Source organism: Danio rerio, chromosome 18 (assembly GCF_052040795.2).
Source record: "Danio rerio strain M-AB ecotype USA chromosome 18, GRCz13ab, whole genome shotgun sequence".
Classification (NCBI taxonomy): Eukaryota; Metazoa; Chordata; class Actinopteri; order Cypriniformes; family Danionidae; genus Danio; species Danio rerio.
This window is the reverse complement of record NC_141038.1, coordinates 28,792,371-28,815,315: the sequence shown is the minus strand read 5'-3', so window position 1 is coordinate 28,815,315 and position 22,945 is coordinate 28,792,371. Positions and strand designations below refer to the sequence as shown.

Below are 22,945 nucleotides of genomic sequence, written 5' to 3'. Positions count from 1 at the left end.
GGTGGCTCTCCAGGAACAGGGTTGGCCACCCCTGCTCTATAGGTTAATTTAATTCACTATAGGTAAAAAATAGGTGAATTGAATGAACTAAATTTGCCGTAGTGTATGAGTGTGTGAGCTGGGTTGTAGATGGAAGGGTATCCGCTGTGTAAAACATATGCTGGATAAGTTGGTGGTTCACTCTGCTGTGGCATGATAAATAAAGGAACTAAGCTAAAGGAAAATAAAATAAAATAAAATAAATTAAATTAAATAGAAAAAAATTAAGAAAAAATCTTATAAAAATATAACAAATAAAGAAATTAAATTTAAAAAATTAATAAAATTAAATAAATAAAAAATTTCATTAAAAACAGTTAAATAAAATTAAATACAATTTTTATTTAATTTAATTGAAAAGTTGTCAAGAAAAATTAATTCCTGACTACTTTAAGACACATTCAAAACAAAAAATACAGACATTGATTTTTCAATACTGTTTCTAAAGTTATAAATTGTGAATATGAAAACTATACTGCTAGATAATATAATGAAAAAACGGGAACTTAAGTATCATTAAACAGTGTAAACTTTTTTTTTTAATTATTCTTTGTTAAGAATAGTAAATGAAAGTTTTTACTTTGTAGTACACATAAACACGTGTGTGTAATTATGAATGTATTTAACTAAATGGCATTCAAGTTTAAATAGAATTGTATTTTATACAAATAAATACTTGTCATGTGTCTAACCTACAACAATGCAGGTGGGTCATAAATGCACTATAACGAAATTGCCTCAAATAAAAATGTAAATCACATAATTTTTTTATAGTTTGCTGATGTAATTGTTTATTTAAGTGTCTAAGTGAATTTATTTGTCAGATATTATATACAGTTAACCTCTTAAAGTCAAGTGCTACTTTGGGGTTTCCACCTGGATGTTGTCTACCCCAATTCAAAAACTTCCCAAATCCACACGCATAGGTGTAAATGCAAAATTTTGGTATCATTTTAAAGAAAACCCTTCGAATTTGCATTAAACACAGCAATTTTTTTACATTTTACATTTAACATTTTTTTTATATTTAATACAAATGTAAACCACATGCTTTTTCTATTTCCTTTTTGTTTCAAAGTATTTAAGCGTATTTATTCTAACTGTCCTAATGCAGAATTGTTGCTTTTGTGTTGATTGTCCCATTAAATAGAAAAGCACACACACACATACAAACTAGCATGTTTTTCAGCTCAAATCCCAATCAATTCATCCTTAGGCAGAGGTGCTCACAATCACTCACAATGCGAATCACAATCTTTTTCATCAGTCTTCCGCCTCTGCTGTCAGTCCGTGGCTCTGATCACTCAGTGTTTGTGTCTCCAGCACTAGGGAATTTGTCGCCTCGGCCCAGAAGAATAAACACCCTAATTACCAGAGCAGATGCTGACCAAGCATGAAGAATGTTCTGCTTCAGGAGTCTTGTCAAGCTAACTTGCTCGTCTTGTGCTACATACAGAGGAACTGTTTCTGTGAGGTCTGGGGGCTTGTTGGGAATTGTGAAAGCTACTCTCTATCTATTTAGAATTTGTGTATAAATGATACGAGGACTAAAGTTCTATGAGAATGTTTATTAAAACTGTTAGGTACATGAAATTTAGCACGGTTATTCTACTGTTTTGATAGTTTTGTTGCCAGATATTGTTATGAAAAGAAAAGAAAAACTCAAAAAAAATGCTATTTAAAGTTTTAGCATGTTGTATTTTGCAAATTGGATACAGAATTGCTTATCTCAACTAGAAATTAGAGCCCTGCACAGGCAAAAACTTCCTTAACCAGCCTTAACCTGGTCTCGATAATAATTCAGCTCTCTGTAGATGCATTTCCATTACAAATTTGTGCAAAATATTTAGCGACATTTTAAGCTTGAAGAGCCGGAACAGGCTAACCCACTGTACTCAATATTGAACAATAATAACATGTAACATAAAGACCAAATTTAGTATATATAGTTTGCTCAAATATATATTATATACAGGTAAGCAATTTGAATGCATTGCAAGAATCACAAGTTTTCTCATAAAATCGATTCTTATAATTAAAATGTTGAATGTGGATAATGGACTACAATTAATAAACATAGCTATACATTCAACCAGATAACAAGCAAATAGCCCTACCACTCTCAATGTCACAATAACCAATGATTAAGTCCATTCAGATCGCTGGAGAACTACAAATCTGTCACTATATGGACTACTAATCCTGTCATGCACCACACACTCACACCTGTTCTGGTTTTCCATTGATTGCTACCACACAGCTGAAGCGGCTCATTGACTGATTAGATGGACTTTATAAACAGCAAGCAACACACACTTCAGTGCTGAGTCTTGTTTTACTGTACTGTAAGCATAACGACGCATTTTCCTTGCCCTGCCTTAACGTGTTAGACCCTTGCTTTGTTTTTGTTTGTTTTATGTTGTTTGCTGCCCGGATCCACCACTCGCCTGTTATTTGATCACTCTTCTGGATTTGCCTGCATGTACCTGTTTGATACTGTTGACCATTGCTTGCCAGACCATTTTGTTTATAAACCTGCATTTGGATGTGCACCTTCGTTGCCAGCGTCCCCTTCACATTACACTCAAAAATGAAAATAAACCTATGTATAATGGCTAAAAAACATTAGACAATTATCTGGAAGGTAATATAAAGAGAGTTATTATATTTATTAAATTCAACCTCTCAGATCAACACTTGAATAAAATAAATATGATTATATGAAATTAGTTTGAGCCAAATAAGACATTAACAACATTTAGTTTAGTTTGTAGGACTGCACAACAAGAAATTTTAGAGATTTTACAAGGATATATATATATATATATATATATATATATATATATATATATATATATATATATATATATATATATATATATATATTACAGATCAAACTGTACAGTATGTCACTGTGTGAATCTGTGAACGTGCTGCAGCATCTTGTGGTCAAAACATATTTTCTGTATTGCTAACCTGTGCTTAACGTAATTTAGCATGTTGCATTCATATTCTGTGTTCATCTGCTTGCCTGTAGGTATAGGGGTATATGTTTCTTATACAAAATGCACTAAATCTAGTCTTCAAATAACATATTTAAATGTGGTAAATTGTGCTACGAGTTTTAAAATTACTCTAGTGCTGGGGATCCTAAACTTTTTCTTATGAAGGGCCAAAGACTAAACCTGATTAAAGCCTGTGGGCCGAAGTTAAATATAACAAACTGTATTACATAAAAGTCACCATGAGTATTTTCCTGATTCATGTAAAAATATTAAAATATAATTTGAAAACGTTACTTCAATCGTATTAACTAATGCATTTTTTTTTCCATTTTATAATGAACATATTAGAATAAAAATAAACAATTCCATTTATAAAACAATGGAGTTCGCTGAACAACTAGTCAAGCTGTACATCCTTTATCCTTTTGATTTGCTAGCCAAAGTCTTGTGCATTCTTCCTCTATCCATCGAGTGACAATATGTACATTTTAAAATTCTGAACATTTAATTAAGGGAGTTTTCACACCTACACTTTTGTTTCGGAACGTATCTCGTTTGCCCAGTTAGCGCGGTTCGTTTGGCATATGTGAACAGGGCAATCGCGCTCTGTTCCGCGCCAAAGTAATCGCTCCAAGATCGCTTGAATTAGGTGGTCTCGGCTCTATTGAAACGAAACCTAGACAAGAACTATTAAAAGAATTACAAAACAATTTCAGTTAATCAATGCTTATGATAACCATATCTGGCAACATGACATATTGGAAGCTGCACACGCACCCTTGAAGTAAGAGCTTGTTCACTCAGCCTGTGTTTCACAGCTGGCAGTTTGACAGTATTATCAGTTTAAAACCTTTTTCATTCGTAGAGCATAAAAAATATACAAAGGTCTGGACCACACTACTATGGGCCTGCTGTCTTCTACTATCTGGTGCAAAATACCAGAACTTTATCAAAATCAGTTCAGTTCAGTTGACTTTATTATCAACCGTAGGAAAAAAAAATGCATCAGATGTTGGCATTTGATTCAAACCATTACAACAATAAAATCACATAATCACAGACCCACAGGATCCCACAGAAAACTCATCAGGTTTAAAAAAAAAAGATAATCAAATACTTTATAAATCATAAAATATTACAATTTCTTTTTGTTACTGACCTTTGAGCCTGAAGTGCTGTCCACAGTTGAGGTGGTGACAGTAGTGGAGGCCTCGCTAATTGTGCTGGAGGGCTGCTTCAGCATGCGTCCGCCAGGCCTGTAGGGGAAATGGAGATGCTTTATAACTTAAGGAATGGCTTTAGAATCAACATATTTCATTATTGCTGATGAAAAAGACTAAAACCGTTATAGGACACATTGCAAAGATCTTGATGTAGGATGTAATGAAGATGTCATGGCGTCATCAAAGTACAGTATGCCTTTGTTTGTTGTGAATACGTGTCCTCTAGCAGCGAAAACTACTTACAGTGTCTTTACATATACATATTTTTCATTTTCATGATTCTCATACATGTTTAGAGTGAAGCACAACTCTGTGTTCATTTAGAGCAGCTAATGATCCCATATTTTCAGTGTCTTGTTACTGTGTGTTTTCAGTTACTTTTAGTTGATTGCCTGTAACACAATATGCATTTTCCCAAACTTGAAATAAGAATATTTTAAAACAGCAATAAACAAAGCATTAAGGACTCCCAGCATTTTTTTATCAAAATAAAAGATTGATGGTGTGACATTTCAAAACATTTAACAAATAAAGTCAGTCAGCCATATGTATTAATATTTAACACTTAAATATCACAGTAATAAGTGCATTTACGTTTTATTTAGTAAAAATAATGATAAAATGGTTAAAGTTTAATTAACAACTTTAAAGTTGGCTTAATAAAAAGCCCTAATTAGCAATATTTAATTAGCATATTGTTAGCATGAATTAGCATGCTGCTACCATGTTTCTAACATGAATTAACAGGTTGCCAACATGAATAAATGTTACATAAGAGTATACTGTGTATAAATTAAACATTTTTTGCCTAAACAGGCTAAATGTTTTGTGTTTCTGTTGATAACACCACTTTTAACATCATACAACACTCATCAGATTAGAGTAATTACTCACCACAGTTACTCATACTGTAACACTATACCACTATAATGTTGATGGCTAAAACTTCAGTTTTGTTTACTTCAGTGTGAAAGTCTTGGTCATAGTGTTAGCAAAGATGAACGCTAGCATATGATGTGGTGAGCCGATGACAAAACATGACATTTAAAAACTGACTGGAACTCTGCGTGGTGATATTCATGACATTATTTCCCTCTCGTCAGGATCTTGACATGAAACTGTACCCATAAAACTGTTGTACTGACAACACTGTTTCCACCAAACAGTCATATATACTACCATTATTGTTACAACAGTATAATTCTGTTACAATGAATTGTAACTTATACACTATGAAGGCATGCAAATCAACCAACATGTAGAAGAAAGAGAGAGAGGGTTTTTTGTTGTTGTTTACAGGGCTTTGCATTAACACCCACCAACCCACCAAGTGATAAATGATAAATAAGGAGGCATGTGGACAACACAACATATAAATCAAGTCTTTTTAGCATGTTACAGTCACATTTATTAAAATAAAATATATTTTTCAAGCAAAACAAATTGTTTCTAGTTAAAATGGCAAGTGGCTAGTAATGTTGGAAATCTACTAGCCATAGTGGCTGGTGATCAAAAAAGTTAATGTCAAGCCCTGGTTGTATATCAATTTTGATTCTTTTCCCTTTCATGTCTTTCCTAATCTGTATGTCATACCACTGTCAAACATCAAATAAGGAACAATTAATGGATTACTGTGCATTAAAGGATTTTAATTGCACAACCCAGAGCTAAAGAACCGCCTGACTTGAATTGGAGAAAGTGATCCCTTGTGTACAAGTAAACGACACTGGCATATCTAATAGCTCATAGTAATATTTGTTAGCTACCTTTTTGGCAAATAATTTGGAGCATTTCCAAGTTGGTTAATCCCCTCAGCTCCTGGTGAAGCACACATCAGTGTCCTCCAGACCATGCAGAAGAATGAAGGCTCCAGCAACCGTCACTCAGTTACCATGTTTATATTTGCTCTGAGGCAAGCGTATATTTCGAACTGTGATCAAAGCTGACTGGAACTACCTGAGCATTAAGCAATTTTATTGCACTACTTCTACCTAATCAGAATCAAGAATTTCAACAGACTATTGAATAAAATAAAGTATTTTGATAATTGCTGTAAAATATGTTTTTGTTTGTTTAGTCTCTAAAGTGTAAAATATATATTCAAAAAGGCAAAACATTTCCAAAAATGCTAATTTATTCAATTAAAAAAGGCTGAAACAAATCGTGTAACATTTTGAGCACACGGCTCTTCATCAGACAGTGTTCATCAAGCAGTAAGTTGCTCCTTTTTATACACTTCTGGATCACATGATCTCCTATCTCACAACAAGAAAAAAAAACACATTTATAAATAAATATACAACTTAGATTTTCAAAATGAAAATATAGAAACAAACCATAATATTACATCACAAAATAAAAAAAACCTAATATAGCAGGGAAATACAAAAAAAAATGATTGTTGGTTTTTAAAAGTCGAAGCTGAAAGAAGCAGGATTTGACCATTGCATTTATCTGTTTTTCAAAACTCAAGCCATCATCCAGAATAACACCCAGATTTTTTACCCAGGGCTTCATAGAAAAGCTTAATTTTTCAAGATTAACTATCGGGGCTCTGGAAGACTTTAACGGGCGGAACAAAATCTTTTCACTCTTACTCTTACTTAAAGTCTAGAAAGTTCAAGGATAACCAGTCTTTCACATTCCTCAAGCATAGCATAGGGGTCTTTAGCCCACTTGAACTACTTGGTAAAATAATACAACACAATATACAAGAAAATACAGCCAAAAAACCTTTACCCCAACATCTAATTAAACATTAAAGAATTATTAAGGAAAAGGACAAATGTCAAACTCCTCATTTAAACCTCTTGGAGACAATATATCAGCAATTTATTAAGATTTATCAAATTATCATCAGTAGTTTTGGTAAAAAATTATTTTGAGAAACAATTCTTACCATTTATTACTGGTTTATTATCTGCATATGATTAATATATTAACTGTTTATTAGCACTTAGAAACATCCCTAATCCTGCCCTGGTCGTCCACGAAAGAATATACAGAGAAACCCAATTGGTTCCAGACTGTAGTTAAGGTACTGAATATATTAAATACAGTATATGTCTCTGCATATAGTGTATTCACATTTAAAAGAGTAAAACTTTGAAAGCCCTGAAGTGACCAAACCTTTATCAGTATAAAGAATCAAAACACTAACCTAAACTTCTCCAAAGTTCACTTTAGCAATGAAAGCAAGTTTAATTTATTTGGATATAATGGAAAGCATCATGTTTGTTCTCAAACTGGTTAAAGGTGTAGTTGTGTTCTCTAATGTTGATCTCCATTCCATATAGGCAGTAGAAAGCAAAGCAGCCCACTATAGAATATGGAAGTTTTACATAGGACTATAATTCCTATAGACAATTTGTGAAAACAACCTCCTGGCACTGCACTAAGCTTTCACCTACAGCAACATTATAATGCAGCACCGCTCTATTCATTACTAATTCACACTAGCAATGCATACTACCTGTTTTTAATATCACAGGCTCACTTCAAAAAGCTTTTAGTAAATTACAGTGCCTGTGATGTGTCAAGTGTAATTCCCCATGATTAGACAGTGAATGAACTTTCTCTTAAGCGCTCACTGGCCTGGATGTCAAATGAAATCCCTCCGGCAGTCAATAGGTAGGTTATGAACTTATATAAAATAAAATGCACTTCTAAAAATATGTTTCTGATCAATACTACTTTAATATTTGACTTATTTAATACGTTAAAGCAAACTCCTCACTGACTTTCACTGTTGTAAGTTAAGAAGTAACTTTTCAATATAGTATTAAACTTACTACCTTTTTTCTAAAGTCTTGCTCTTATTTGCTAAAAAATACAGTAATACTTTACAGTAAATCAGTGTTTAAAAAATAAATGTATTCCTCTGATGGCAAAACTGAATTTTCAGCATCAATACTCCAGATTTACGTGTCATGCACTCCTTTAGAAACCATTCTAACATGCTGATTGAGTCATCAGGAAATGCTCTTATTACTGTCAGTGTTGAAAACACTTAATATGGATGTGAAAACCGCATGATTCACTAAAGGATTCTTTCATAAATAGAAAGATCAAAAGAACAACACTTATTTGAAATAGAAATGCTCTGCAAAAATAAAAAAGTGATGTCTTGAATGTCACTTTTGAGCACTTCAATTTCTCCCAGCTGACAAAAAAGATAGTTAGCACTGTGGCCTCAAAGCAAAAAGGTCGCTGGTTTGAGTCCCGGCTGGGTCAGTTTGCATTTACTGTATGTGGGGAGTTGGCATGTTTTTCCATGTTCATGTGGGTTTCCAGTGGGTGCTCCGTGCAGGGTTCCAATGGGTGCAAATAGAAAAATAATGCCTGAAGTTACAGTATATATTATTTATGTGAAACCCCTGTGATCACAAACAGATACCAGATATTACAGTATAAATGACTATATTGATAGAAGATCCAAATTAAGGACAGGTGTATGAAGTACAGTATAATATTTAATATATATAATATTTATACAAATCCTCTGTGATTACAGACAGGTGTCTATATTATCTGCAACTCCTGGAAAATAATGCATCCCCACTGGCCAGACTGATCAGCCATGAGTTGCATTGGACTGATGTCAACTCCCCCTTCGTCTGATTGGCTAGAGGAACAATTGTCAATCTCAACTAGTGGACCAATGATGACGCTGAAGCCCGGCTGTGATTTAAATGAAACTCACATTGCATCTTTAGAAAACACAAGCAAAAAATGTAGAAACAAGATCAATGGAGAATAGACAGAAGCAGAAAGGACCAAATATGAGCGAAAAAACTGATCCTGTCTAAAAGCGTTTTCATTTTTGATTCACGCTCACAATCTTTCAAAATATGTCAATATTTTATTTACACCCATTATTGTTCTATCCACGACCGCAATGCTTTAGGTGGGAATTTGATCCCATACTCTGGTTTCTACTGGCCCAAATCTATCAGCTGATAACCACTAATAATGCCCAATCAATTGAGTAATAACATTCTAAGTGGGTGCCCCCACAGTCCAAAAACATGCGCTAAAGTGAATTGGGTAAACAAAACTGGCCATAGTGTATGAGTGAATTTGACATTGTATGGGTGTTTCCCAGTACTGGGTCACTCCGCTGTAGTGACCTGATAAATAAGGGACTTAGCCGAAGGAAAATGAATGAAGTATTAATATGTTTACTATGTGAAATGTGTGCATTCCATAATTTTCTGAAGTATTCTATTTGTTCCAGCTATCAAAACTCAAAAAAAAAAAAATCTTGGGGAACTGCTGATTTTGGCCCCATGAGTCAGAGAGAGAAACAAAAAAGTATCTTCTATGAGAGTCAGTATTAAAAAAATCTGAATTTACTGCTGCTGTTTTTTCTCAATGTATATTTACATAGTATATACACAGTAAATTACACAGCATACACAGCAATTTTAAAAATTACAGTGTTGAAAAAAAGTATTTATGTTCAAATAATTTGCAATAATTACTAAAGGGCTGTATTACACATGCCAGGCCTGTAGTTGGCAATGTCACTTACTAAAAAAAACAATATAATTATTCACAATATAGGCTGCGTCCAAAATCACCTACTACTCAGTAGGTGCTGCATCTGAATTTAAATGTACTAATCAACCATTAGAAAAGTACATTCTATACTGTATGAATGTGAGTAGACATGGGCTGGTATAAGATTCTGACGGTATGATAACCTTGAATAAAAATATCACGTTTCCTCAGTATTGTAATTACTGCTCTAAAATGTATTCTTTTTAAGTGTCTGGGTAAAAAACAACAACTTCATCACAATATATTTTATTTTGAGAAACATTTAAAGGGCACCTATGGTGAAAAATCTACTTTTCAAGCTGTTTGGACAGACATGTGTGTATATATAGTGTATAGAGCGTCATATTGGGGTGAAATAAACACACCCTGTCCTTTTTTTTCAATTTAACAACATAAAAACGGTGGACCAATTGAAGCGTTTTCAGACCGACCGCAACTTGACGTAGAAGTGCGGTCCCAAAGCCTACCGAATTGATTGACAGCTACGCGCATTAGCATGTCACGTGTCAACCGGGAATAAAACGTCTGTTCAGTTCACTAGAATAATCAATCATCATCAAATGTGATGAAGAGTAAGTTTTACATGTTTAAAATGTTTTAAAACAGTACACGTGTTTAATGAATTACAGCGATTTACTTCAGCTTTACTTCATCAGCACAGCTGCGTGTCAGAATAATTATAAGGGAAGCCGCTTCAATCACGGTTTGTGGACGTTAAATCAGGTTTATTTTGTACAATAACATAACCGATATCCACACAGCAGTGGAGATTAGCCTGTATCCTGTCACATTTGCGTGCAAAAACAGTGCAAAGCTAAGAGCGCTCTGTCTGTCTGTCTGTCTGTGTGTGTCTGTGTGTGTGTTTGCTGCAGAGTGTGTGTGGGTGAACTTTGTAACGATATTGCTTGTGACTCATCAATGCAACTGCACAACAAATAAAGTAATAAAGTAAAATAAAGTTCTTACTGTAGTATTTCTCACAAACGCTACATGAGACCTTCCTTTCTTTAAGTCTGTCTGTTGTCTGACGCAGCCGAGGGAGGAGATTAAGGCACGCAGGAAAGCATGTAGAAACAGTAGGCGGGGAGGACTCGCCTTAAAGGCACAGTACGATAAAACTACCCCCTGGTGGTACAATGTATAAAACAGGATCTTGTTAAAAGTATAAGGAAAAATCTGATGGGTGTTTTGAGCTGAAACTTTACATACACATTCTAGAGACACAAAACACTTATATTAAATCTGAAAAAAGGGGTAACCTAGGTTAAAATATTTTGGAGCAGTAAACATGTCAGGCTAAATAATTACAATGACTGATTTCTGCTGTCTTCATTAGTTTCTAAATCACAAATTTCTTTACAACCTAAAACACCATCTTCAAATCTGTCCTAAAAAAAAAATAAATCTCACACATATCATAGGAGCGGTACAATGTTGAAATTCAAATTTTGGCAGTTTTAAAACCTTGACTTTTCCAAATCCCGGCAAAGCTTGAAAACGTTTATCGTCAGATGCCTAAATGTGAGTAGTATGAATTGAAATTGGGCATACTACATCCGTCATTTTGTCAACATCATGTGACCCACCCTCATCAGTTGTATTGCTTCACTCGCTTTCATGAATTCTCTCACGCATCATAGAATAGCATAGCATCGATCCGATGCACACTTCAGAATCTCGCTGGAAGTACTAGGTCATCCTGGTTCTTGCAAACTGTTATGAATTCGGACAAACTACTACTGTTTTTAGCGCACTATATAATATAAAAAAGTATGTTATTTCAGACACAGCCATAGTGTTGAATTAATGTGTTGGTTAGGCATCCATTTCAAGCATTCATAATGTCTTTGTTGGTTAAATAAATGCACAGTGTTTAGTAAATGAACCCTTAATAGTAAGATGGTTAAATCTGATCTATTTTTATAGATTTTTCCAAAAACACTGCCTGCCTAAATGCATCTGCATATTTAAAGAATGTCTCATCTACAAATTCCAGCTTTACAGTAAGTGACAAAAGAGCCAGCAAATTTTAATAAACACAAAACACATTACACATACAAACAATAAACGTTTAGCCTTGAGCAACGTTGACCTTGAGCAGTTTCAAGTACGTCAAAACATCACAACAGAACAACAAAAGATTGGTAATGCTTCCCTTCTCCTAAACCTATTCCCACACTAAAACCTCACCACCATTAAGTGCCACTTCACCCAAATCAATAACATAAACATTTATGACATATATTTTTCAGGACTTTGTATTCAGATTCTCCTTTTATAAGAGCTAGTCAGCAGGGGGATAGCTGAGGAAACCTCACAGCTAAACAAACTCTTGTACAATCCTGGAACAGATGGCCAGACGTACAAAAAAAAGCCAATATTCAAAAGAAAGAAAAACAGACTGTCTTTACAGTTCTGCACATTTGAAGAGTCCGTGGGATTTGGCCACTCAAACCTCTCTAGCGGCTCTTACTGAAGCTTTAGAAAAAATCAGCACGATGCAGCAGCATGGTGCAGCAGTGACATGAAAGAATCAATATTTCTAAAAGCATTGCTTTTATGTTAGATATCTTTTAGGTATAAAAATATTCATGGTTGAAGCTAGCCTTAAATACAAAAGCTATACACCTGATACAATCAAACTGTGACTCAGTCTCTGACATTGTTGTCCATACAAAATCCATACAAAATTTAAGCTTGCTGGTGCCAGTCGTCTTGCGGTCACAGCAATTTTGATTCCTAAACTATTTATTAAATAAAATAAACATTATTTATTTAAACATTATATATTTAATTCATAAGATTAAAAAAAAAATAAAAAAAATAAACATTTTTAAATAACAGATGAAGAAATGAAGGTTAGTTACTTTGTTTATTTACAGTATTTTATTTACTTTTACTTTTATTAATGCCATGATTGCATCAAAACCATTTAAATGGCTCAAAAACTAAAGTAAAATAGTGAAACTAAACCTGAAATAGTTTTAGAACTTAAAGGGCACCTATGATGAAAATCATCTATTGGGAACTGTTTGGACTGAACTGTTTGTTGGTATAGCGTGTCCTCATTCATACTGGAGTGATAGAAACACAATAAGTCTCTGTTTTAAAACTCTTTGATGTTAAAAATAGGATCCAAATCCCTCCTATTTTGAGGCCCACCACAACAGGATGTATAAGTGCAGTTTGCCCACCCACCAAATTGATTGGCATCTGCGAATTAACATGCTTCCAAAGTAACGCGTATAATCATATCCACCAGACAGGACATGTGCAAAATCAACCAGGATTAAACAATCTCTTCAGCTCTGTGATCAGCAGCACCTCAAGAATGAGTTTTACAAGTTTAAAATGCTTCTAAAACAGTGCATGTTAGTAATAAAGACAGTAAAATTGATTCGTAATTCTTCACCACAGCCGCATGTCAGTACAGTTATAAAAGAAGACGCTTTAATCCTGGTTCATGGACTTAAATCAGGTTTATTTTGTACAATAACATAATGGATATCCATACAACAGCTGATATTAACATGTATCCTGTCACATTAGTCGTGAAAAAACAGTGCAAAGCTAAACGTGCGTATCTTTGTGTGTATGAGCGCGTGCATGCTCACATACTTTATAACATTGTGTGTGCCTCATTGTTGCAGAAAGGCTTGAATTACCTCCATAACAAATACATCAAATAATTGCTGGGAAAGTTTTTACAGTAGTAAGGGAGATCTGCTTCATTCTTTTCTGTCACTATGCTGCTTCTGCATGAGACACAGTAGAAAAAACTACACTCATCATAGCAATAGTGAGTGATCTCTTTGGCTCTGACACGCACAGGGTAACGGTGGGCAGGGAGAAGCAGCTCATTTCCATTAAAGGCATAGGCAACAAATACAGCTACAACGTCAAACAGCTCATATTTCCAATATAGACAAAGGTAGATTAAATAATCTGATGGGTGTTTTGAGCTGAAACTTTACAGACACATTCTGGAGACACAAAAGTCTTTTATTAAATCTTGAAAAAGGGGTAAAATAGGTGCTTTTAAATTTTTTTTATTTAAATATTAAAATAAAAAATAGCCCAAAAATTGTTCGTTGGTTAACTTTTTAATGTTATGCTAGCATCAAATCTACATTTACGTGGCTAAAGCAACACAATCCACACAAAAACTTACAAAAAAATATATATATATTACTAATCTGGCAATAAAAATAATTAAAAACATATCAAAACTGAAAAAAGCTCTAACAGAAAAAATACACAGAATATACAAAAACATTAAATATATATTATTAGCATTATAATGGCATGTTCGCATTTAAGTTATTTAAACACAAAGTACACTCCATAAGTAACCATAACATCCTAAATGAAAATTAAGCACATTTAAGTATTAAAATGACTAAAATGTGCTAACCAAATCTAATAAAAAGTGACAAAGCACATCTTTTTGGCACTATAAATGGAATCCGTATCCTTGGAACTAATGTACATAAAACAGCACAAAATTATATCTGCACAACATTCTTTCATAAAATGTATTCAAAATGTCAAATTGTCAAAGAAGGACATCAAAAAAAAAAAAAATAAATCATCCAGCATAATCAGTTATCATGCTCTCCATAATGTATAGTAGTCTGATTATTATATGATCAGTACAGCACACAGCCGCTCTTTCCAGCATATAACCTGTGGCTCTCAGAAAGCCTGCTTCACCCACACAGCTGTTAATGAGATGCATCCATTAGGATGTGCAGGAGAACACAGCCAGGCGCTAAAAGAGGCCCGGTCTTTGTGATATACGGCACTAATATTCTGCTTTTAGAGAGATCCAGGTTAGATAAGACCGGTGGGCAGCTGTTGAAACACACTTCTCTAATGCAGAACTGCGGAGCTGTTAGATTGTGTAACACTATTAATGCGCTTCCTGACATAACCTGAAAGATTTTTTACTCTATCTCCTAACAGCAGGAAACAGCCTAGATGGTAAAGCTTGTTTTTTATAAGGAGCACATGCAATTTTGGCGTTTGAAGGGTTTCTGTATTGGTAAGCATGAATAATCTAAGTGCGCATATGAGACAGCTGGAATATAAGTTACAGCTTGGCGGTACCAAAAGAGGATCTGTTAAGTGTGAGACTATTGGCAAATGCCAGCGGAGACATTTGATACTTAAGTCAAGGGTATCGTTTTTTTTTTTCCAGCTCTGCATCTGCCAACATATAGATCATGCGCGGGAGATCCTAACTGTATGAAGGTTCTGTGTGAGAATTTCAGTAGCGAGTCTTGTTAACCAGCACTCAGCTATTTGTTGAACATGTCAGTGTTTACAACAAGATTCAATCAAATAAAACATGAGTAATCTTAACAAACTATACAGGATTGTAAAGCTATAAGCCTCAAACTGTGATTATGGCTCACTGTTTTTGATGGAAGGCTTATAAGGAATGCATTTGCAAATTTTGGTGTAGAGAACACATCAGAATGTGCCTATTAAAAGACTACAACTTGTATTACTGTAATACAAGTCACAAGCAGATCCATTGTTGTGAATCCCAGTTTATTTTGACAGGGTAAGGATCCATCCCATAGAGCAGGGGTCCCAAACATTTCAACCCCTTAAAATTACAATGCCACTGACTCACAAGCCCCACATTCCATTGATGTGGTTATAAATATACAAATGTTGCACACTCAACAATAGGCCTATATAAACATGAGCATATTGACAACACAAAAAAGTGCAACAGTCTAGCAACCATAGGCTATAGTTTATAGGGCTCTATTTTGACGGCCATGCGCAGAGCGCAAAACACAGGGCGCAAACGCTTTTAGGGCATGTCAGGACGCGTTTTTGCTAATTTAAGGACGAGAAATCTGCCTTGCGACGCGGTGCATGTTCTAAAAGGGTTGAGTTTATTTTCTTAATGAGTTATAGGTGTGTTTTGAGAATAAACCAATTAGAATCTCATCTCCCATTCCCTTTAAGAGTCAGCTGCGTCGCGCCAAGAGCGCATTCGCTATTTACAGGACGCAAAGTAAGTCTAAGTGGAAAAAATGAGCATTTCACAAGCAAACAGTTAACAGTTTTTTAACAGAAAACTGTTAAACAGAGCATCTACTGTGTGAGAATGAGAGATAATGGATCACTTTTACTTTCGCTCTTGGATAGGGAAACCTTTACGCACAGACATCAATTAGTCTAAAAATAAATAACTTTGTTTGTTAAGCGCAAATATTCGTTTCAAAACTATTTCTAAATTCAGTTATAATTTCCAGTAAACGAATAAATGAATAATAATAGCAAAATGTGCTCAAAAACCTGAGTTATATCCTAAAACACATGCTGTGCCCTATATGGTAACAGGTGGGCAAATTTAAGCTTGTTTTTAATAAAACAAATATAAAAATGGATATAATAAATAATACTGCTGATAATAACATTATACAAAAGCAAATTGTTATGAATGAACTGAAAAAGCCTCCCGAGATGAAGAAGACATAAAAGCAGTGGTTTTTCATATTTATGTAGACTAGAAAATAATATGTTTTGTAATATTTTAATCCTTTATATTTATATTCTATATCTATTCTTATTATATATTATATATATCCTTAATATTTACATGTTTTCATATGTAAAGATATTTGCCTATTGCTCTCTTGTGCGTATTAAGCAGTGTGTAAGCGAGGCGCAAGTCTGCGCCGGAGTTTAGACCGGGTTAGTTTTGGTCTAATGAAAAATCTATTATAGTTTCTCAAAATAGCAACGCGCCAGCGATCCGCCTCAGAACACCTTCCTTTTTAGACCAGAACGCCTATGGGCGCACATCTGAGCGCTAATGCATTTGCTATTTAAACAGCGTAGCGCAACGCCTCAAAACGACTCTTGCGCCAAGCTGAAACTACCAAAAGACTACTGCGCCACGCCTTGCGCCACACTACGCCGGGTGTATGATAGGGCCCTTATAGTCATTTATCAATTTGTTTAATTTAATATTAACCTCACCTAATGAGAGTGGTGGGCACAATGTTTTCAGCACAAGTCTATTCTCGGTTTAGTTTGGGAGACCGCCACTGGACCAAATCTGGCTTCCAGACAAGGGCCAAACACAGACCATATCTGGGCCAAGTCTCAGCCAAGTTAATAACTCATAACTGGGCCTGAACTGGGCCAGATAGGTTGGTGTGTCACGATTGCAATGAAATTGATAAACCCATGGAGTGATGCGCTTTAGGCACACTATGGGAACGCTTTTTCTCAAAGTGACCTGATTGGTAGAATTTTTTTTCTTTACTCAAAAATGATTTTAGTGTATTTTAAATGTGGGTCAAGACTGGCCAAATTCACATGGCCCACTTATTAAATTTTTAAATCTGGGCCAAATACTACGTTTTTCATCTGGCCCAAATCTTGTGTGCTGCCTTAAAAACGGTGCCACCTCTGCCAAACCCGGGCCATGTTTGGCCCACATGCTGTATGCCAGTGCCAGATGAATGCCTGCTGTGCCAGCTTTTTGCCAAATCTGGGCCAGAATTCTTTGCTACTAGGGGTCACACCCGCCTGGTCAACCAAGTGACACATGCATCACCGAGGCCAGCCTGGGTATAAATCCAATTTTGCCACTAGTCTTCAATGCTAATTTCGCCCTCATGCTCGATCATAACTTCACAACTCACAAGATAACTTTTCACCTCGACAAGAAATCTCATCACAATTTAATCTTGCAAGATATCGTCATACAAGATCTCGTCACACCCCTAATAAAGATGTGTTAAAAAGTGAAAAACATCACAGACATACAAAAATAGAGTAAGCTATTTTTTTTTTATCTGATGAAATAGAAAAAAAATTACATTATTCATTTAGTCTACAACAGCATCTAAATATATCTTTTCACAATCTTTACGATTTTGCGAAAGAAAGAAATTCATACAGGCTTGAAATTACTCAGACTTGAATAAATTATGAGGTTGTGTGTGTGTACCTTGTATTCTGTACACTGCATGGACCAAATTGCAATACTAGTAAATTTTCACCTTGTGAGGACATTGTTTGGTCCCCTTGAAGAAAACGGCTCATTAATCACACAGAATTATTTTAGACAGTTTTCTTAAAAAATAAAAGTGCAAATTGTTTCCCATGAGGGTTGGGTTTAGGGGGTAAGGTTGGCATAGTGGAATATAATATAATAAAAGTACCCATAAGGAAAGCTATGTGCAGGTGTGCATGTCTGTGTGTGCATGCAAATTATTGCTGTTTCAAAAATATACAAATATGAAATTATTTTTAATAAAAAGTTTAAGAAGCAATAATGTGTCAGTAAACGTCCTAATGAGTCATTTAAATCTTTGACTCATTTATTAATTTGATTTATTCAAATGGCTGATTCATTCAGAAATAAAGTAAATGGCTCTTCTTTTTTGAACATGCAGTTAAATCATTGATTTTCTCGATTAATTTCAAAAGTAGATTCATTCAGAAATGAACCACTCATGTGTGTTGATTGGAGAAGCACTTCTGCTGTATTATAGCTAGTAATATTTGACAAAAACAGAAAATATTGTGTCTAAAATGTAACATAATACTAACTAATTATCTACTAAACTGTTGTGTGATACTGAACTTATAGTGACGTAAGATATTGCTTAACTAAACATGCTTTTAAGAGAAAATGCTGCTGTAATTATTTTGGTCCCATATGCAGTTCACTCATGCTTAAAAAAGCCCTTATTGACATGATAGAAACGACCTGAGCTGTCTGAAAAGTACATTTGTCTCATTATAATATCTCTGAATTGTTGGGGAGTCCAACAAACAACTGTGCTGATTCTTTAAGACAGCACGTAAATAAAACTTAACTAGAAATACGCAAAGTAACGTGGAAAACAGGAACACTTACTGATCCTGAAGTCTGAAGTCTGAGTTCTCAGTGGAGATCTGGCCTGTAACTGGATGGATGAATGTAGTCGTCCTCTGGTTATGGCTAAAGATAAGACAAACACAAACAACATAGCGTTAGCATGTTGATTATTATGCTTCCCAGCAGCACAAATCAGCAAACAAACATCAGTACAATCAGTGCCTTGGTTTTTCCAAAACATGTCCATCATAATATGAATAACAAACAATGAATCACCATGATATTCAGTGGTGTTTTGCCTTTTTAATCAGGTTATTAGCAAATTAATGTAAACACACATACATATCAATATACACACAACCTAACATCATCAATTATGCAACCTATGACCATGAAACCAGTCATAAGTGTCAATTTTCAAACTGGAATAAAAAAAGTCTCAATAAATAAGCTTTGCATTGATGTATATTTTGTTAATATATAACAACATTTGGCTGAGTTTGAAAAACTATTTGGGCTGCGTGGTGGCACAATGGGTAGTGCTGTTGCCTCACAGCAACATGGTCACTGGTTCGAGCCTTGACTATGTCAGATGGCATTTCTGTATGGAGTTTGCATGTTTCTTCTGGGTGCTCCGGTTTTCCCCACAGTCCCAACACATGCGCTATAGGTAAATTGGGTAAGCTAAATTGTCTGTAGTGTATGTGTGTGAATGAGAGTGTATGGGTGTTTTCCAGTGATTGTGGCTGGAAAGGTATCCATTGTGTAAAACATGAGCTGGATAAGTTGGTGGTTCATTCTGCTGTGGTGACCCCTAATAAATAAAGGTACTAAGCCTAAAAGAAAATGAATGAATGAATGAATGAATGAATGAATGAATGAATGAATGAATGAATGAATGAATGAAAAACTATTTGAATATCTGAAATCTGAGAATACAAAAAACTATTTGATATTTTTATAGTAGGAAATATACAAATCAAGATCTTCATGGAACACTTTATTTAACATTTTAATGATTTTACGCGTAAAAGACAATTCAACCGTTTTGACCCATAAAATGTATTATTTGGATATTACCAATTATATAACTGAACAATAATTCCTTACATTTATATAGCACTTTTCTGGACACTTAAAGCACTTTACAAATTGAGGGGAATCTCCTCATCTACCTCCAATTCAATTATATTCACCTTTATTTGTACAGCGCTTTTACAATAGATAGTGTCAAAGCAGCTTCACATAAAAGACGTGGTTTATTTATGTGAATTATAAAGTGTGGTTTAATATTCACTACTGAGAGTCCAAACACTGAAGAGCAAATCTATCAATGCGCAGCTCTACAGGTCCCAAAATATGAAAGCCAGTGGTGACAGTGGCAAGAAAAAAACTACCCCAATTGGCGAAAGTGAAGGATAAAAACCTTGAGAGAAACCAGGCTCAGTTGGGCACGACCATTTCTCTTATGGCCAAACGTCTTGTGCAGAGCTGCAGTCTAGGCGCCGGAGGCTGGAGAACGCTGGATCTCAGCTAAGACTTTAGTGTGCAGCATCCACATGGATGACGCAACAGCAGCCATATTGCACCAGACTACACACAAGCTGATTGGTGGAGAGGAGACAGAGTGATAAAGCCAATTATGATATGGGGATGGTTAGGAGGAAATGATGGACAGAGGCAAGTGGGCAAATTTGGCTAGGATGCTGGGGTTAAACCCCTACTCTTTTTTGAAGGACATCCTGAAATTTTTAGCAACCACAGAGAGTCAGGACCCCAGTTCAACATCTCATCCGAAAGACGGCGCTCACTGAGCAGTATAGAGTCCCCTTCACTATGCTGGGGTGTTAGGACCCACACGGACCGCAGGTTGAGCGCCCTCTGCTGGTCTCACCAATCTAGCTTTCACAGGTGGTCTCCCATCCAGGTGCTGACCGAGTGCAATCCTGCTTAGCTTCAGTGGGCAACCATGTGAGAGTTGCAGAGAGCTAGCTGCCAGCAACATAAGGCATAGGTTTTGTGGTCCAGGGTCACATATATTACATTAAGTAAGGTCTCGCTGGAAAAGATTTCTGCCCTCAGTGTAATTTAGTCTAAGGTCTGGCAACATGTCAGCTTGACATGTATTTCCAACATGTCTATTTTAAGAAACTGCATTAACATCAAGTGTGTTCTCTGTTACATGTGAGGAGAACACGTCTGAAACACTGCCTATATGAACACGTGCACTCTCTACTGTGTATGCAAGTGTTTCATTTTGTCTCTAAAACAAAAAGACTAAATAATTAGAGTTATGCTGAAGTCTTTGTCAAAGCAAATCTGAAGGGCATTTCAAGTCTATTTAGTACTAGGGGAAATACTCTTTTGAAATGAAACAATAAAGAAGTCTGATAAGAAATCTAACAGTAATTATATTTACATTTGAATGTACTGTATGGTATTTTTAGAGAACCTTAGATCTTGTCTACAGTAGACAAGAGTGGTGTGATGCCATGCTTAAAAAGAAAAGAAATAAATCAATACTTTTTATGCTGAAATACTCTTACTTCTAAGAACTGAACAAATGAATTTTATTGCTTGACAATAATTCAATATTAATATATCGTGATAGATTTTTTTCAGTAACGGTGATATGATTTTTAAACTCATGAATTATAAACTCATACTCATATAAATTTCTCATATATAAACCTATACTATGTTCAAAGCATGTAATTATGCACAAATATAAATAATAAATAGACAGATAGAACCCTTAAAGGATGTTTAAGATGAAAAGCAACCAGAACTATAAATATACTCATCTGTTTGCAAAGGCTAAGTACAAATAAAAGGTGAACATACATTTTTTTTGTACTTAAAAAAAAAAGTTATAAGAGCATGGCGGTATTAAAGACTTTGCATATTCAGTTTGCAGACATTTGTAGGTACAAACATCTATTGTGTGCGTTCTTGGCAGTTTTTTCCTGGCTTTTTAATATTGTCCATATTGATATCAGAATTAAATTGTATCGCCCGAAATGAAGAAATATAGCGTGATATAAATTTTTGCCATATCGTCAAGCCCTAATGGATTTGGAATATTAATAGCATCATGTAACAAGTAAAAGCCCTTATTCATTGAAAATATATGCATCAGCCTTCATTTTTGTTATACATAAAATATGTTGCTCCACATACATTTCATTGAATGTTTCAGATGGCAAATACACTAAAGGGTGATGTCTACATTTTTGTGAATCCTAAATAGATTTCTTAAGCACTTACTTAGTTTTGTTGTAAAGTACATTTCATACACAAGTCCTTCTTGTACATGTCCACAAGAAGCGATGGTTTGACTTACAGATTACTTAGACCAGCAAACCACTGATTGGATGTTTTGTAAAGCAAACGTAAGAGATAATTTCACGATGACCACATATATTTACCTTGAGTTTACATAGCTTTTATATTTTTTGTAGAATCGTGCTCACCAGACTCTGCAAGATTAACATTGTCCAACGTGCGCTACCAAGCAAAAAGGACACACTAGAAAAGACGCCCACATGAGGCTAACTTATTTCAGTACAAATCACAGACATTGTTAAGTTGTTTTGTAGTATTCATTTGGTGCTGTGCAAAGAACTTTGCAAAAAATCCCTAAATAACTCATTCATTTTCCTTCAGGTTAGTCTCTTATTTATCAGGTGTCGCCACAGCAGAATGAACCGCTAACTATTCAAGCATATGTTTTACACAGCGGATGCCCTTCCAGCTGCAATCCAGTATTGGGAAACACAAATACACTCTCACATTCACACACACTGTCATTCGCTACGGCCAATTTTAGTTCATCCAATTTACTTATATCGCAGGTCTTTTAACTGTGGGGTAAACCAGAGCACCTGGAGGTAACCCAAGCCAACACAAGGAGAACATGCAAACTCCACACAGAAATGCAAATTGGATCCAGCTGGGACTCGAACTAGTGACCTTCTTGCTGTGAGGCGACAGTGCTAACCACTAAGCCATGTGCTGCCAATCCTTAAATAACGTGATATAAATAATAATACATTCTATTTCTGACATAATACATGCAGTTGTACTGCTTCCAACAACAATGCAACATGTCATTAACAGTAAGCTACTGCACCATTCTACAGTATGTCTGACATTCAACATTCCAACATCAGTACAGATGGATTTGGAATGATTGCAATGTAATGCTTCAAGTCACCAAAAGCAAACTGCTCCCTTGTTCTATTTCTAACATACTG

General features: G+C 35.1%; 1 protein-coding gene and 1 long non-coding RNA gene across 47 annotated transcripts in view; one reads left to right on the top strand and one right to left on the bottom strand.

Moving 5' to 3' along the window:
• LOC147832840 (uncharacterized) overlaps positions 1–22,945 on the top strand; it is a 418,098-nt gene that overhangs the window by 222,031 nt on the left and 173,122 nt on the right. The window lies entirely within an intron of this gene.
• The window catches only part of plekha7a (pleckstrin homology domain containing A7a), a 211,785-nt gene that overhangs the window by 87,471 nt on the left and 101,369 nt on the right, over positions 1–22,945 (bottom strand). For 32 of the 46 annotated variants that reach the window (XR_015514422.1, XM_087292558.1, XM_087292559.1 and 29 more), the window contains 2 exon segments: positions 18,729–18,812; positions 4,204–4,300 (listed from right to left, as the gene is read on the bottom strand). Coding sequence is in view for 45 of the 46 variants with exons in the window: in XM_087292558.1 (XP_087148684.1) it covers positions 4,204–4,300; positions 18,729–18,812 (181 nt within the window). In the remaining variant the exon portion in view is untranslated. 46 annotated transcript variants of the gene reach the window in all.